General features: G+C 41.5%; 1 protein-coding gene and 1 long non-coding RNA gene across 3 annotated transcripts; one reads left to right on the top strand and one right to left on the bottom strand.

Annotated features, from left to right (window-relative positions):
- Positions 1–127: 127 nt before the first annotated feature.
- LOC117900533 lies at positions 128–18388 on the bottom strand. Its single transcript, XR_004649286.1, has 3 exons — positions 18378–18388; positions 3364–3366; positions 128–214 (listed from the first exon to the last, which is right to left on the bottom strand). It is a non-coding gene; the product is annotated as an uncharacterized LOC117900533 (long non-coding RNA).
- LOC117900517 lies at positions 6273–12473 on the top strand. Of its 2 annotated transcripts, none has more exons than XM_034810924.1 (3): positions 6273–6559; positions 11144–11519; positions 11593–12473. In XM_034810924.1, the coding sequence occupies exons 2-3, from the start codon at positions 11145–11147 to the stop codon at positions 11803–11805; spliced, it is 588 nt and encodes a 195-aa protein (XP_034666815.1). In that variant the 5' UTR covers positions 6273–6559; position 11144; the 3' UTR covers positions 11806–12473. The 2 variants fall into 2 exon arrangements, with proteins under 2 accessions (XP_034666815.1, XP_034666807.1); XM_034810916.1 differs by lacking the exon at positions 6273–6559 and adding an exon at positions 10378–10969.
- Positions 18389–18929: the final 541 nt, after the last annotated feature.

The following is an 18929-nucleotide window of genomic DNA, read 5'->3' as shown; positions in this document are numbered from 1 at the left end:
AATGGATACAGCAGAAGTGTAAAGGCAGTGGATATCCGAAAGAGGTGAGAAGAGACAAAGGCACAAGAATTTTTTCTACATGCATTTAAGTTTGGCTTTGCAAAAGTCTATTTAACTTGTCGCCTTCGTCGCCAAACTCCACTTTAGTGTGAGAAAAGCTTTGCCCTTGTCCACTGCGAATGTCACAGTGTGGGCAGTGCAAGAACGCGATTATCTGGTGTATCAGGCATCAGAAAGGATGAAAAAAATAATAAAATAATATATAAAACTACAAATGAAGACCTTAACTAAAAGACTTAAAGCCACTCATGACACCATGGGCAAGGCCAGTGAGCTGTGGGCTTCGGAGTTGCAAGAAATGACTCGTCCCCAATCCCTCTTGGCACAAACACTCATCCATGGTGTTATATATAATGGAAAAATGAGCAAAGTACTAAAGTCTCCACCACAGTATTCTGCAGATAGTTTATATTTTTAAAGAGATTTCCATAATTAAATAAACGTAAAATATACTTACTTTTATGTATTCTTTTAATGACGAATAATGCCGACCGATTGTGTTAACATAGCTCCCGTAAAATGGAGATCTTGCAACGAATTACCCGTTGCGAAATACAGTAAGGCAATGAAATAACTGCTTGCGTTTGCTTAAGCAAATACTAGATAGCTGAAAGCTTCGTGCCAAATGATTCAACGTGTGAACAAAGCTTTATTCCTCACACATTAAAGCTTTACGCGATTCAGACTCACCGTCTAAACATATCTTTTAATACAGCACAAAAATTATCATTCATTCATTCGAAAGCTTCATATTTCCCAGACTAAAACCACCAAGGGCTTAGGTCCATTTTCTAGCTGCATGAAAAAGCTTTGCTGAGTGACAAGTTCTTTACAGTCTGATAAAAGATACTTGAGCTTTGAAAAAAGAACCGCTACGTCAACCAATTTTAGCTCGGACGTTTCGCCATAGATTTTAATAAGTAATGCCTTAAACGATGCCAAATAATGCCGAATGTCAAATATAATGGAATGCTAAGAAGATAAGAGCATCAATTCTGTATCCTAGTTTGTATAAACTGGCTAGAGTTGTGAACTCTTTTCCTCTCTGGATGATGCACCAGGTAATGTGACAGGAATAATCCTATATTACCACCCGTACATGTGCATACGTATACCATGTTTTTAATAGGAGCGATAATTTCTTAATATGGTTAAAAATGGCATCTTTTAAAGGTTCGGGTCCCAAGCCAATAAGCCCACTACATGCTGTGCCGCATTATATCAGTGTGTGCATCCGTAAAGTCGCCTCTCCCTCGCCCTCTGATAACAACGGTCGGTGGCTGTTGTTTACTTTATTTTTGTTCGGTGAGGTTGCGATAAGCTGAAACGATGCGACTTCCCGTCCCGCACAAGCGCAATAAAGATGGTTGGTTGTGTTATCAATTTGTCTTTGGGATATGGCCGGCTATATCTACAAAAGTACCGGATTGCCGTTGTCTACCTGTGTCTCGGGTTTCTTACTCGCTTTGGCAGGCTTTTGAGATCCACACAACAATAGGTTAGATACAGAAACAGATATTTTTTGTACATACTTGGGACGTGACCAGCATTTTGCAAAAGTTTTTCCTAATCATTGTGGGACTAGCCCTGATTGGTGGAGATGGGCGAGAGGAACAAAAACCTGATCACGTATCTGTCATAAAACCTTAAATGGGGCTAGCGGGCTCGGTCTCTTAGGTTGTTTGGTTTGTCCTCTCTCTCTCTCCCTAAACATTATTTCTCATCTGTGCTTTATTTTTGTCCGAGTCATTGCACTGTTCTTGTGGACATCGAACTACAACTATCCTGACATCTTCCATGTTTACTTCATCCGTTACTTGCCGAAGCCAAGGTAATTGACTGTTTGACATGTCATTTGATATGATAATGATAAACCATTGACCCAAATGTATTTTGATTTCAAATCGCATGAACGAAATCAACAATGACGCAATCGGGATTTAATTGTGCCAATTGAACAGATTTCCATAGGAACTGATAAGAGAAGCCCAGCCGAAAGGTACTGCGGGGATTCGTGGGAATCTTAAAGGCTTAAGTTTTCCCAAAACATCTACATACATATTATTTAAACTTATGTACATATGTATATACATATTCTAATCCTATATAAATACCCGTAAGTGCAAAACTTTACCACATTCATACCAAGTATTTAGATTAGCAGTGGAATTATATTTCAGTAAAGGTGGGAACAGAAGAAGTGTGGAAGAGAGAGTCTGCCTTATCAGGTGACTGCGTTTTTTGTGTGCGTGTGCGAAGCAAACAAATCCCCAGCCAGCAGCCACATTCACATCCACGCAGGCGTTTGCCCATTGTCGACTCAATGTGTCACATTGGCAATCTGATAAGCGACAAAGTCAACGCCAACAGTAACGGCATCTCTTATCAACGCGCTGCCGGGAGCAAAGCGAAGAAGCTGCGACTCCAATGAGAGCCAGAACCCTGGAAACAAGGTGTACTTATTTAAGATGAGACTCGAAAAGCAGGAACACAACTTGCATGTATATACTATGTACATATGTAAAGTTGTGTATGCCAATATAAATATTTATGTACTTGATTCCTATTAATTGAAGGGGAATTTCCAGGCAGAAAAAGGAGTCAAATTGTATTGGCTTAACAAAAACCAGACGTGTGCAGTAATGAATAAGGCCTGATATTAGATGTTAAGCTGCTTCTACTTAATTCGACACAAATAGGTGTGAGTCTTACTTATACATTTGTTTGTACAGCTGTTTCTGTAATAGAAGCGCTGTTCTTAAGAATGTAAATATCAATATCTACTTACTTATTTACAAACATATTTTCGTATGTAGTATATGTTCTGATTTACAATTAATTTCTTAATTTCTTTTCACTTTAAATGCGTACGCCCATCCCGTTCAAAATCATGGGAATGCCTATATGCAAAGATGTATTTCACTTATATACAATCTGTATTTATGTATTTTTTGTACTCTGTACTCTTATCATTGATGGTATTCGGAAATTGATCTTAATTGATACTAGAAAAGCCAGGGTCAAACGACGCACAGTGGGAAAGAGCAGCCACTTTAGATTGCCAAATATGTGACAGCCTTCTGAAATTCCAAATATTTCAGTACTAACTTAGTATACCTATTGGCCACCTATTTTCGTGGCTTGAATAGAACTTGAAATGAAATGCCAAAAAAAACATCTCGAAAAATCCACCAGTTACCGGGCTTTTCAAGCGTCCAACAGTCCCATTCGACGCCAAAGAAATGCCCTTGAATTTATGATTATATTACATGCAAACACATGAAGAAATGTAAGAAGCTTGACCGTCTCTTGGGCTGCGCTTCAGACATGGCCACGAAGCGTAAATCTGAACTTATTGTTCAATTGATAGCTAAAAAAAAACATGTGCACATACACCATTTTTCGATAAGCTAGCCAAACATATGTAAACAGAACTCTGGATACGAAACCTAATTACACAATCGAATTCAACGAATCCTATTTAAAAAGAAAATTTGAAATTTGTTTTAAACAACAAGGCTCAAATTCGCAGAAAAAAAACCAACAAACACCGTGAACAATTTTATGGGCTAGACTTTTCACAAAGAGACCTAGCAAACTCGGAACTTCTCTGTTACCAAGTACTAGTAATTTTGTATAGAGGTCGATCATTTTGATGATGAGGGAAAACCAAATTGAACACATTGGTTTGATCTCCTAGATTACAGACTTTGATCAAAACTTTATTGTAGTCAGAAAAATAAATGAATTCTCTGTGTCTTCCCTGGCATGTGATCTTTTTTATCTCTCTGATGTCTTAAGCCAGCTTACGACTTCTGGCGAACTTTGTTAAAAGATACACGCACACACTATGTATCCACACACAAGTAGCTTTCCCTTCAGATCATTTTCAACTATTGAGGATCTATAAATTACTAAAATCATTGTAAAATGTTTGCGTAAGTAAACTTGCAACAATAATACACGCATGGGTAAGAAGTTGCATTTTAAGTTAAGTTATATTTTAAACTGACAACCCCCCGGCGGATTCGTTAGCAGATATTTATGAAAAGAGATGTGTAAAAGTGTATTGTATCCATGTAATTCTTTTTCAATCACCACCATGGAGGTAAAGCTAGAGGCGCACTTTTTTAACATGGTGTGCCCTATAGGCATAGTCCCTTTGACGGTCCTAATATAACATCAGTCATTTTACTATCCAAGGAATTGGATGGATTGGTTTGGATTGAATTGGTTTGCTAGGATAAACGGACTCCGGAGTCTGGAGTGTCGGTATATTGGTGGTTTTGCAAAGAAGAAATAAACGTAAATATAATAATTTGATCTAGTACTGTTGTGAGAATGGATGAACGGTTCGTTAGCTGACGTCCTTGGACCAACAGCAAGAAATTAAAAAAAAATCAATTCGCTACAGCCAGTGGTAAAAGCTGTGGGATGTTAATTTAAAAAAGGGTCTTTACAAATATGTATTTAGAATTAGGTCGTTTGTTCCATTGTGCAGAGAGTGAGCGTGCCAATTACGCAAAAGCTCTTCAGCTCCGGACTGCATGACCCTCTTGCTCATTGCTTACCTAGAGAGTAAGCATAGAAGGACCTATAATAAGAAGGTGTGGTCATGCTGCTCGGCGTGTGTATCATAAGCTGTTAATAAGCTCCATTCCGCTCATATTCTCATTTTCATTCCCGGACCTGGTCGACGTGAATTTACATACATACAATGTAACGCACAGAGGTAAAAGTTAATGACCCTATAAAGAATTTATTCATCTATTTGACCAACATCAATAGCCGATTCCATGTTTGTTTGTCGGTTCGTCTTGTTTGTCTCCTAGTACTCAGAGACTATAAGAGAGAGAACAGATGTGGCAAATACAAATCATTAGGTATATTGGTACGTATTGTGCCTTTAGCAGCGTCTCACAACGTTCCTTCTTGTTCATATTGTACTTAAAAAGAGGCCGTGTTTCCCGATAACCATATCTTGTTATAAGTTTACCCTGGTAAGTATGAAAATTGTGTGAGTACGAGAGAGAGCAACTTGAACTAGTAATGCCAAACCTAAAGACTAATTTCAGTGACCTATTCCCCATCTAAGCGTCGAATCGTGAAACTCTATTGTGTTCTGTTTTCTTGACGGAGATTACGATTTTCTGAAAAGTGGTCTACAGAAGCTTGATGCAGCTGTAAACGACATATATGTAAGTGTCTGATCGAATAACAATTAAATTCTGGCATCATATTAGTGATCGCCACTTTTCTGCCCTTGCGCATCTCTGACGGAGAGCAAAAATTGAGCAACAACAGCAACATCAGAGAATCTTCCACAGAAGCAACGAAAACGTGATTGCATTTGCGTCGACGCACAGTGGTGCACATCAATTTGCCCTCTTTTTCCAGATAAGCTTTTAAATGGTGGTTATAAAAACTTGACACATAATCAGTAAGAGATTACATTCGAAATGTTTTTCATTTAAAAAAAATGGAAAAACAGGGTGAATGGATGCATTTAAATATGCTCATATGTACGTAGGTATGTACATATGTATGTATGTACATATTTATGTATTGACGGTTGACTTATTCATCTTTCTAAAGCGTCCCGAGGTTTTTGTTTTATTTTACAGCTTAGAAAATTATCTTTCCGAAAATGTTTAGATTGTGAAGGAATCTTTGTTGGAACGTATAATAATTGTGCAAAAATGTTCGAAATGCCCCACTGTCCGACGTCGCCGTGAGCAGCAGACGTGAGTAGAGAGTCTCGAAGCCAGAGCAGACGCAAAAGCGATCAGAACGGCACAGTTGCTGCTTAGTCAATGCTCGCCTTGGTTCATCCGGAGATCTGCGCGACTTATTCGAAAAAAACATATGAACGAGGAACAATAATAAATAACAATAATTTTGTACATTCCGAGTGCACGAGTCTGTCGAACGTTAGTTCCTACGCTTAGACCGGTCGTCTTCGGTTGTGTTTCTCTTGTGTTCGCCTCGAATTCCGGAGTTGTCCAAAGTTCAGCAGAACGCACTCGATTGAGATCCTGGCCAAGGAGGTAGCACCATACGCGACCATCAACCACTTGCTCACAGTGGAATTGTTGTGATGGTTCACGGGCATTGGATCCATTGCGTGAGAGTAGGCAGCAGCTGCGAGAACCAGGACCCAACCCAAAGCCAGGAGGGGCATTACGAGTACACTCAGAGCCAGCACAGATAGATAGTCCATTCAACTTGCCGCTGCCCGCACTTGCTTTTGGCAACCGCGATCGTGAAATCAATCGAATCGCGTGCAAAATTCTTGATAAAAACACAACATTTTCGTGCTTTTTGTTTTTGTGTCTGTTTTTTGTTGTTCGCAAATGCGCGAAAAATCCAACTCGATTTGAAGAAGAGCAGAGCAGAAGGCAGCATCCCCAAATATATATAAACAGAGAGTGAGAGTGAGTGTGTTTGCTAGAAACGAGAGCGAGAAGAGCGGAAGAGAAGCGTTCAGAGAAATTCTCAAGTGAGTACGAAATTCCGACAAACATGTTTACTACTCACCCTTCATTCTATGCCTATAAATAAAATTCACAAAATTGGAAAGAAGGAGGAGTGGAGAGACCGAGGCAGAATTATGCTCTCTTCTTTAGTGTGTACGTACGTACATACATATGTATGTATGTATGTTCGTGATGGTGTATGTGGGCCATGCCATGCAATTTGGGAGGCGAAGAAGATTGGAACTATCCCCCAAAGGAAAATGCCAAGGAGAAACACAGGTGTTTGCTTCTTGTTCGAAGTTGCAGCATGCCATGAAAGATTTCACAAAAATACATATGTAGAAAAGCTAACTGAGATGCGTAAACATGGTAGAACTAAAAGTTGTTCCCAATCTTAACAAAAACATGAATGTACATATGTACATATGTACAAACATACATACAATGTCCATTTCTATTTATGTATGTATGTAAATACAATTTATTGATAGCAGAATATAAAAAATTTATGTTGTTGCTTTTATTAGTGTACAAATGTACATACATATATGTGTGTATGTACGACGATATGTATAAAATTTATACAATATAAATACATACATATGTATGTATGTACAATATATGCATGTACGAATGTGTGATATTTATTTTCTTGTGTAGTCCAGCAGCAAACAAAACCAAAACACAATGAGGAACGATATGAAGAAAAACTTGTGCTTTTACCATGGAGGGTTTTCACTAAAGAGGGTCACAAATACATGCATGTGTAGCTAAAGACATGTATCCAATACATACGCTCAGTTTTCAATAAGAGGCTTCCCCTTTATAGGGAAGCCATCCACCCTCCCAATCGACTCCCAGGCAACTTGGTCAATCAAAAGGCATCAACAACGGCTGACACATTCGCCCATTCACAATTTAACAGCACTGATCCGATCAATTAATACATATGTACATACATCTTTGTGCATATGTATGTACATACATACATATATGTACATATGTATGTATGTATGTATGTACATTTATTACTCTCCTTGGTTGGATAGGTCTGGGGAATCATCGTCATTTCTTCATTCTGGCTCGTGCAAAGCACTTAAGCAAGGCTCATACGTACATACGTACATACATACATACATATGTACATAAACTTGTACATATGTATGAACATACAGAGTGACTCCATTTCTAAGTAGGCTAGAATAAGGTAAATTTTCTATAAATTTGTCCACTTCTCAAAACTATATTTAAATTCTCAGCGGTGTTTGTTTTCCATGGTAGTTTTTTGAAAAAAAACCCTGTTATTCATACAGGTTAAACACCTACTTAGGAGCTTCCACCGTTGTTATCGTAGGGGACTGATAAGCCCGAGAAGATCAGCAAGCAGGCTAATTGCAGTTCCCTGCTTGAGGAGAGAGAAATAATGAAGCTTGAATCATTTGCACTGAACCTCTGGGGCTGGGCAATGACGCATTTCAACGAACGCAAATAGGGAAATTCACTCACTTTGTGGAAATCATATCGTTGTTGTCATATGTGTATCATTGTGATATTTGCGTAGATTAATTTTCTGAGTACACCTTTAGCTAAAAAAAAGAAAGAAATATAAAAAAAAAAATGCCTTGCCCTATCGAGCTGACTGACGATCCGTGTGAAGGCCCTAAGAAGCGACAAACGGCGAACGTCTTGGTACGAAGATCCGAAATAAAAGATTGCACAAAAAAGAATTTCAGCTTACTCGCTGAAAAGTCGAGCAGAGTCATCAGTTATTCCGATATCTGCAGACATAAAAAATGTATTTACGAGCAATAATACTTATTCTGCAGTGGTGTATTCTTATGTCTGAACTTTGCACTTGGATTCAATTGGGTTTCTGGGCCAGTGACAAGCTTTCAGCTGACACTCTATTCTCTTGTCAAAGTCAAAATCACGCAGCACTCGTAATTGCACATTTCGAGGAGAACAAATCGTATGAGATAAGACAACAACCCCGTCACATACCCATACAAAGAATACTTTTTACTCAGTTTCCCTGTCTATTAGAGTCACAAGGCAAATTTGTATTTAAGACTATCAATTCATTTCGTCAGGAAGAGGCAAAGGCAGATGACATGCAATAACGTATCGAGATATTCTACCTGGGAACCTGCCTTGTTCAGTTGCGTACTCCCTATATGATGATACGATACGAGATTATCAAGTACATATGCATGCATGCCTCTGGTCATTGACTAGAGCTGATGCTGATGAAATGATCTTCATTCACAAATGAAAAGATGCAAAATTCTTCTGGGCACGTAGTACTTCGTATATTATCTGGCACTGGGCAAGGGGTAGCGGCCGCAGATGTAGCCTTCTCTGAGCGGAAGTCCACAGACTCTGACGCAAGGCGGAAGTTGATGGCTCCAGCAATGATTGGTGTCCGTATCTTCAACTTTTGCGTAAGATATCTGTGCCTGAAACAGTTATCTGCCAAAATGAAGCGACAATTACAATAAATATCATAGATAAGCGACTATAAGATATTTTCATAATCCGATCAAGTCTAGCTGCCATACGAACTATGCTCCAAATATCGTACTTTTTAATTGCATTTTAGATTACATATTCCGAAAACTGTTTTCAATGACACAAAGTTTATACGAGAACAAAAAAAAGGGTAGGGCTATTGCGCCCTGATTTCGGAGAGCGACTTACATACGTAAATCGGAGTGTAACGGCTCTTGGATCCAAAACTGGGTCCTCGCCTCAAAACCTCGGAAATATTCATAAATTAACGAAGACAACTTCCACATTTGGGCACTAAATCATTCAAATGGAGAGTCACTGACAACTGACAACGATAAGTTCCTCGCGGTGGGTTGGGTACGGTACGAGCAGAACGAGGGCGAATGGCGAAGTTATTTCAAAACCGGTACATTGTGCATATGCATGCAAGCGAAGAGCGGAGACAGATGCGTCTTATCAGTACGAAGCCGTCTGGACAGACAATGATGCCCACTCTTATGGACATATCCATATATTATTTGCATTTGTCATGTGAGCCAAGTGAAGGGATAAATGCAGATGTAGGCAGAAAGACTGTCCTTTGGTTTGCTAATTTCTTAATCGATTTTTGAATTTATTTGTGTGTTTGCAGAAACTTTCATTGCACATACGTGTGTGTACGGGTATTGTTTTCCTTTATTAACATTACATTTTCAGCTGGTTCCATAATTTGAATCTCAGCGAAGAACTGTGCAGATCTTTTAAAATCGTAGCGTTAGTCACTGCCATTTACGTCTTGTCTCAGTGGTATACACAAGGTTTTGCTTGTGCAGTATCTCTGGTAAAGTTCAGACAACTTTTAGATAAAGCTCAAAACATATTGAACGACCCGAGCCAGTGGCAACCGGTTAGGTTGACTCTGTGGCTGCTTTCCTGTGACTTTGTTTTCGCTCTTAGATAAAGCCATGACAAGAACCTTAGTAACTTCCCTCCTATTATTATTTTCTTTTGCTTTTACCAGAACTCATCCTCTTGGTTTTACACCCCATCCCACTGCCATTATGCGGACTGCCCACACAACCGCATTGACAAAAAATAGTTTTCTGCTTCGCTTTTAAATTCTTGAATTGCAATTTAATGTTTTTTTTGTGCTACCCCTTAGTTAGAAGGTAGTTTGTGCATTTTGGTATGCGTTGATATATGTATGTATCTCAATGGTGCATAAAATCTATCTATCCCCCCGGACTATTCAAACTGCTGGGTATCCCGGCAGTCAGCCGTCCATCAGTACTAAGCTTATACTCACTGGAACGCTTTTCCAGTTGATTCCAAACACTTGACCGGCCCAGTTCGCAACAAATCGGTTTCAGCCCGACCGGCCGCGGCTGTTGTTTAGTTTGTGTTGTTCTTTTTTTTGCCAGTGAAAACGAAACTGAAATCGAATCCGAATCCCAATGCTCAAGTGTTATTTGTCGGATGTTGCCTTGGCGACCGATGTGGAAATATAATGCCTTTAAAAGTGTTTCCTATACGAATTCTTGAAACCTTATCGCTTCCTCTGCGAGCTAAGCCCAGTTTCTGTCCTGGTCCCAATCCCTCCTGGGACATTGCATGTTGATTAGCTTTTTCCGAATGCGGATGATGTGGGGGAGCGGAGAGACGAATACCACATTTATCCCTCATCTTTAGCCTCGCTTTGGGCAAGCGGCAAGCCAACAAGCCTTTAATGGATCACATATCCTAGTGAAAATATCCACACGCAATACGATTATTTTCGAAAGCATTGAATGCAATATGCAATCGAAAAACTGAATGACAGCAGCAATAAATTAATCAATTGATTTCAATCAAAACCAATCTCACAAAAGGAGAGTGAGAGAAACTGAAACCGATATCGAAATGCGCCCGGTCTATGACTTGTGGCTGATGAACGCCTTTGATTCCAGGTATGACCCCGTACCGCACAACAGTAATCGAAATGTTTATAGTGTCTGCACACACATAATACACACACCTAATCAGGGAAGAGATTGGGCGATCAGAAGAGAGTCAGTCGTTCATTAAGCATTAACATTTACCCAATCCATTTACTCATCTGTGTCCATCTCTCTGCCTTTCAGCATGGTGCTACAGAATCACAACACAGTCGTGGCCCGTTCTACACTTACGCCGAATGGCAGCAGCCATAACTTTGGCTCCTACTCAGGAATGGGCCGGGCCCCGCTGAGCGCGGGACATGGCACACAGCGTCCGATAGTTGATCTATTGGTGGCCATGGTGGCAGTGCCCGTCCTGATTCTCTGCGCGCTGCAGCTGGAGAAGAATCTGCGCGACAACAGCGTGGAGTCGCGCTGGCTGGTCTTTGCGCTGGGCATTGGAATGCTGGTGATCAGCGTGATCATCTGCGGCTATGTCACGCACCGCATGGGCGTCTGCATCTGGGCAGGGCCCTTAGACGAGGCCGGCAATCGAGCCCCCAACGGAGCAATGTCGCACGTAAGTGGAGACAGCATCTCATAGAGATCTCCCAACGCTGATTGTTAATTGGACTTTTTATTCCCCTCGTTAGATCAATTCACAAAACGATGTGCTTCGCATTGTAGACACTCTGCCCCCCAGCTATGAGAGCGTGTTGAAATTCGAGCTGCCACCACCGTCCTACGACTGCCTGGTGATCGATCTTGATGTGGAACAGAGCAAGGATATGGAAACGCCACAGACATCGTCCAAGTCGAGTGCCAGCCGCTCGACATCCTCGACGGAAGCCATTCTACACATCTAGGCCGGAGGAAGCAGAGGAAGGAGCCAACCTTTGCGGAGGAGGAGAGAGAATTACGAGATTTTCCCCAACAGGCAGCGCAACGGATAACTATATTTGACCGATTTTTACCCACGGACCCACGAAACACACCACACCCAAACGTGCGATACATAAAGTGCGACTTTACTATATGTAAATGCATACATACATATGTACATGTTATGTACATATGTTATGAAGATGCATCTGTATATCTCTATCGGCTGGCTTACTTATGGCCTTACTTATAGCATTGAGGCCTTGTATTTACTTCGGATCTAAGTACCTAGTATTTTTTTTTATAGAGCATTCGATGCATTAAGCAATTTTTCATCTTTTGATCGTCTTGTACATAAATACATACATACATATATTCCTCAAGCCCCACAACCGCAGCATCTAGTCCAAAGTTGTGCATACATACATATGTATGTACATATGTACATTTATACCTGATGTACATACAATATGTATACGTGTATGCCATTACCTACTGAATGCCAAGGAAGGGCTGGAATCAAATAACCCAAATTAGTTGCCTAGTACTTATTTATAGTCCATAGCTAAATACTGTATATATTATTGCGTAAGCTAAGATTATAACATCGCTACAGCAGTAGCGATTATAAAGAAAACAATAAGCCTCCTAACAAGCATTTGTAACGTATTATTTGGACGGCAGGCGCCACTTAGAGAAATGTGTGTGTACATTTTACATACATTGAAGTATGTAAACTTATTCCATAAGAGCTTCGAGCTAGATTTGTTTTTGTGGTGGCGACAAAAGCCTTCAACGGAAAAGCTTGTCAAATTGTTTGTCGGATGCATCGCCAGGTGTCGCCACTAGGCATGTAGTTGTCTTGTCATGTAGATGAACTTACGAAGAGCCAGAACCTTAACTCATGGTAAAAAGAAGAAAAGCGCTCTTGTGCTGCTTCATGAATAAGAAGACAACCCTGTGTATCGAAATATATATCGATAATAATATTTGTATTCAAAATTACACCGCATTGATATTGCCGCACAATATTTGAAATTTATAAAGAGCGATAAACTGAATATATTAAAGATGGTTCATACCACTCTTTGAATTATTTATTTTTACAATGCTATGAAGGTATCTTAATTCGTTCAGAGGTTACCCATTAAGTAAGCTTAAATGGACGAAGGCCCCTCTTAACGACGCTCTAAAATATCCGAGAATTTAGGCTATAGGATTATTTAGATATTCGCGATGAAGATGCAGTTATCAATGGAAATGCTGGCTGAATGTGGTAGTCAATAAAGTCCGAAAGTACTTAAATCCCAGACCTCATGCAATGCCAGGAGCATACACACGAATAAAAGTCACTCGGAAAAAACGTTGTACAAAAAAAAAGAAAACTATTTTGAAACTTGCACTACTCATAACTTGGTCAGTCAACAATAACAGGGCTAGGACACGGCGGGACAGGCGGGAGTTCAGGCAGTCGATGGCAATGGCGATGAGGCTGCCAAAAAGTGTTCACAAAGTGCGAGCCTGGCAAAAGTCAAGGACAGCCAAAAAGAAGCCAAGCCCCACCAAAGTGAACCAAGCAGAACTGAAACCAAGAAAAATGCTAGAATAGTCCAGGACCCTCCGAAAATTTAGAAGTAACCAAATCAATAAATACGATTGAGTGAGAATATTTCTGGGCAAATGGAGCAGAACAAGTGCAGGCCTCGTCATGAACAAGGACGCGCATGCGGATTGGGACAGAGTCACGCACCCATCTGGGAAGAGGAGAAAATCACAGACAAGTGCGGCTGGATAATCGCCTCGAGATTGACCTTCAAAGCTTCAAAAGTGTCTGATCAACAACCTCACCTATGGGTAGGCAGTAGTAGCTATAGCCAGACTTTGCTTTTACGACGAATTAATTATTATTCTTTAATGTATTTCTACGAGTAAGCATATTTGTATGGGTATAATATGTAACAATTTAGTCAGCGACTTATTCGACTTTTCTCGCCTCGGGCTTGGTGTAATAGATATTCAGTCAATCGTTTTTTTCATCCTCAGGTTTCATTGCCATAATGTGCAACATTCTCTGGAGGCAAACAAGTGACAGCTTTAACGTGCAACAGGGACCGTGTTGCTTGTCACTTTCTGTCGTCCTCTGCCGCCATGAGTCTGGGTCTTATCTGCACTGCCCCATCCCATCCCATCGCTGTACAAATTTCCGACTTGATGGATAGTCCCAGAAGCCCCTGAACAATGGGAATGGGAAGCCTGACTGCCGGAGCCACAAAACTTTCGGAACATTCAGTTGCGGAAAAGTGTCAGTCAATTTAAACTTGCGACTAACTGACTTTGCCTCCGACTACCTAACTACCTGACTTCTGGTTCGGGCTCGGGCTCGGGCTCCGGGCTCGTGCTCTTCTTCTGGACAACACTTGAAACTTTTAGTTGCTGTAACTTTCGCTCGGAGCCTATTGACATCATCCCTTTCTGTCTCTTTCCTCTGCAGCTAATCCTCGAAATTAAAATGCACCTAAATCGGGCGTTGACAGAGTCGTTCCGGAATCGAACTTTAACCACAATTAATTTAAAACCTTTGCTCTGCCTCTGCCTCTCACTTTTCAAAAATAGTAGCAGGACGCGCTGTCACGAAGATATGTATCCCCAGATCCCCCCTGCCAGAACCCATTTCATTTTCGTGGCCAACATTATCGCCTTCTTTTGCCTCCGAGGCAGTCGGCCTTCACTTGCTTCTGCGTTTGGGGACGCTATTAGGCAGTTTAGTGGGCGATAGGTGTGTGGGCGTGGCTCATGTTTTGTGTGTGTGCTGGCGCGGTTGATTTGATTGAAAGTTGTGTGGCAAGTGTCAGAATGGAATGGAAGGAAGTACCGAACTCGGATGGGTAGCAAACTGGCACCGGCACCGGCACCCGGATGGGTCGTAGGTCGTGGTCTGCTGCAAAATCTATTGAATGGAGGGCATCAAGGCGTGCCGCTGAGCTTGGCATATGATTGTGTAATTGATTTGGTCAATATAAAAGCGTCAGGCAGGGCATAAGATTGGGACTGGCCAAATGGTTGGGGAGAAAAAGAGGCAAACTTGCTGCCCAAGCGCTTCGTTGGTCGCACAAAATCTAGTTTTTATGGCATGAAAGAGGATAAGGATACAAAAAAAGGGGCTAACAGCAATGTGGGGGAAAAACCTACGCACGTAACCTTTGTAACTTGATTTGTACACTCAAAGAGTGCGGGGATATACGTATTAGTTTTGTGCAGATTTTTCCACTGTGCGCACTTTTCGAGTGTATTTACAACTGCGAATTTACGTCAGCCAATTTTCTAGCATTCTGGATTTGAACTTTGGGCACGAGCCCTTTACTTAGGCCTAATTTGCTTTGGTGTTGTTTTTATATTTTTAGACGTTTTGTGCCAAGAAATTGGTTCGGCGGCGTGAACCATTTCATTTGACCATTTCGGCGATACATCATTTGACCCGGCCGCAAGTACAAGGCCACTGCAGCAGCGGCAGACCTTTCGCTACGTAATTTGCTCCAAATACACACCCAAAAAAAGCAAAAAAAAAGAGGTAGGGACATTGCACAGAATACTTAGAGTAAGTAAAGTAATCTTGCGTCTAGGTATCCCCTTCGCCGTCTCGTGGCGTTGGCTTAGACTCCGCTTAAGATTCTTATTTGTATGCCCCAATCCCATGGAAATCGATTTTCTTCTGTTTCTCTGCGGGAGCAGGGGGAGGCGGGCTTGAGGGGGCAATGGGAAAATCCGTATTGAAAATGTGCCGCGCATCTATTTCCATATAAATTGGCTGCCGCTCAACCAGAAGCGTCCAATGCTCGTTCTCGCTGCTCTGCGGGCTCCACCTCTCCTCTTTGGCCACCGGTCGTGCCTCCTCTCCGCTCTCTTCTGTGCAAAGTTTTTGGGTAACCGGGTCCGGGTAACTTTGCCAATAATAAAGCGCCATTAGCGCTGCTACATAAAGTGTGCCATCAAAGGATACTCGCAAGTAGGAGTATGTTGAGTCTGCACGCAGGATGCTTCGCGAAGGGCAATAAGTTGTTCGGTGCAAGGTAAAGTTTATGGGCAGATTTTCAGATTGATTGGGAATTTATCGTACACCCTGCAATGAGGCACTTTCGTCAATCAAAGCAACACCCATCTCGGGCCAGGAAAAGAGGTTCCTGTTTAGAGGGTCGGAAACGTTTCGTTCGACCAAAAACGCCCAATAAGCCCCATTTACTCTTCGAGTAACGGGTACAAGAATGCCAATAGCAGGACTGGGGCTTTGGGCAGAGGCAGGACCTAGTCTAGGACGCAACAATTCATTCAGAATATTATTTATGAATCTATGCCTGGGCGCTTGCCTTATTTTCCTGGCAAAGCAAACGTATCGGCATTGTCTAATGCTGGAGTGCAAATCATAAAAAAGTTTTGTGGCCCTCAGATCGCATCAAGCAAGCCGCAGCAGCATTTCCGCAAAAAAGTATCTTCGAAACCATTTGAAATTACCTGATGAAGTGGAGCATGGATGGACTGCTACCAGCTAGCCTGCTCATTGCAATCCATTTAAATGTAGGACTAAATTGTGGATTGGCGGTGGCAGTGGGAGTCGGTGACAGCGACTACTTCCTGGCCCAAAGCTGAGTTGTCTCTTAACTGGATTGCATAATGCCAAAACCTCTAAAACCTCTAGCAAAAAACCGAACAAGCACTAGCTTTAGTAGCTCTTCAACACAAATCAGGAAAAACGCTATGCAAATGTTCGAAACAATAACGAACCGGCGATCATAATCTTGAGGGGTTCTGGTTTCCACTCTGCCGTCACGCACAGCCCCCGCCCCCCTCCATACCCACTTTACGCATATTTCTCCTCCTCTCGCCACTCGCATGGCGAGGCATTCTCGCCTCATTCTCTTCGTGTTTTATGTTAATGAATTTATTTATTATTATTTCATTTTTTTGTGGGCCCTGTTCCGCTACATTCCTCCCTCTGGGAGGATGTTCTCCCCTAAATTAATTTAGCTACCGCAGCAGAGGTGTGTGTGTGGTGAGGGTAGGAGGAAGGAAGCAACAATATTTGGGGAATAAACCTCGTTAAGGGGCACCCCGTACCATTTGTCGGTCTGCGAAGGAGGGTTGACACTCTCTGCAGGTTTATGAGCGTCGATAATCAGCATTAAGAGTATCTGAATGTGTCCCTTAAGCTTTAGCAATGTTTGGCTAAGAGGCCAAGAGTTGAGGCTCTTTATTCTGACAAGTCTGAAAAGGTTGAGAGGTGCCAAAGTTCACAGTTGAAACTCTCTATCGAGGCAGGTTTGCCGATCGCCTGCAGCCCCCACAATAACTCTATCGCAGAAGAACAAAAGCTCTTCCCTTCCTTAGCCGCTAATTACGTGAAAAGAGGTTTGCTGGTGATTAGCTAGGTAGGAGCAAAGGTGTGTGAGAAGGGTTCGAAAGGAGGAGGTGGGGAGCAACGTCTCATCCCTCCTCTCATCCGCTAATTATAATTAAATAATTATTTAAAATGCTCGCCGACATTAAAAAGCACTTTCGCCCACAATGATAATCACAAAATGTTGCCTCCATTTGTCTCTCCCTCTCTCTGTTTCTCTCTAACTCTCGCTCCGCCACTCTTATGGCGCTTTCATGTTGTGCTTTTGTGGCTTTTTTTGATAATGACGCTGATTAGTCAGCGCTTACGACAACACAGCAATGTTTATGTCTTCCTTACCTTTTTCTGCTTTTCCGTGCTTTCATTTTTGTGGAAATTGTCAAGGCCCGTGCATGTACATGTGCACATACATAGGTGGATATAACGGAAGGATGGTAGAACTGTGCAACAAAAAAAAGAGAAAAAGTCAAAGAAAACACAAAGTTTAAAACAGACTTAAGCTTCCTGACGGCTCTAACTGTGAGTCAGTCTGACGCAATCGGAGCTCCGAGGGAACCATCCAGCAAAACTGTAAATTGTTTCAACATCAACAACAATTTGATTGATGGGAAATAGTTTTTTCTGCTTCTGTTTCTGCTTCTGTTTCTGTTAGTGCCCCAAAAGCACTACACTTCTCTCGAACATATAAACAGAGCAAGAATATAATTTCCAATTCCATTTGAAATTACAAATAAACAAGGGAAGGAGCCACAAAGGCTACCCATGAAGGGTCGAAAATTGTGACACCATTTCAAATCGATTCAGATTTTGGTTTGAAATAATCATGTCTTCTGACTTTAGACTCCCCAAAGTAAAAAGCGAACTCTGAGGATGTAAGGAAACATGGAAACCAAGGCGAGGCATTTGGCTAATTGTAGCCACAAAATGATTTAGATTCGGATTTGGATTTGGATTTTTATACATTTTCCAAATCAATTGGAATGGGTAAACACTCTCGAAAATTGAATACATATCCAAAAATGATCCATGGAGCTCTGCCAGAGCGAAAGTTGCTGGAATTTTATGGACCTTGCCTTCAGCCTCTTAAAATTAACACCTCATAGTCCTCGGGGGGCCCATAAAAACTGATTTGGCCACTGGAGGTGCAATTCTCGACAAGGTCAACACTTTTATGTGTGTGTGTGTGAGGCGATTGTACCATGCGATGCGGCAGTGTACGACTGGTGAAAGGTGGGCGATTGGTTGGGGGAATGGAGACTACAACGTGATTGACTATCATTGTATCATATCCAACTATGAAGAGACAGGCTTACGTATGTATATTGTTAAGAGATGGATAACTGTATGGATACATGGGCTGACTGCTAGTTTCATTGAAGAGGACAAAATGATGGTTTCATAGCGAACATGGTTAGCCTTATGGTAAGCACTGTACCTGATAAAGAAGCTGAAACCGCTCACGCTGCCCGCCCACACACTATGACGTTGTTTCAGTAACCTGCTCCTTTAGTCCTCTTTCTTAGCCGCCACCTCTTTCAAAAGTTGTCTTTCACGCGCTCTCTCTCTCCCTCTCTCTCTCTCTCTGTCTTTATGTGAGTGTGTGTGTGTGTGTTCATAAGGAGGTTACGTCATTGGTAGGAACACGCAATGCCAAATGTTTGTATTTTTTATTATAATCGTATTATGCTCTATGTATTTGTTTTGTTTGTTTCATTGTCG

The sequence above is a fragment of the Drosophila subobscura genome, chromosome A (genome assembly GCF_008121235.1).
Source record: "Drosophila subobscura isolate 14011-0131.10 chromosome A, UCBerk_Dsub_1.0, whole genome shotgun sequence".
Classification (NCBI taxonomy): Eukaryota; Metazoa; Arthropoda; class Insecta; order Diptera; family Drosophilidae; genus Drosophila; species Drosophila subobscura.
This window is presented reverse-complemented; position numbering and strand designations above follow the sequence as displayed.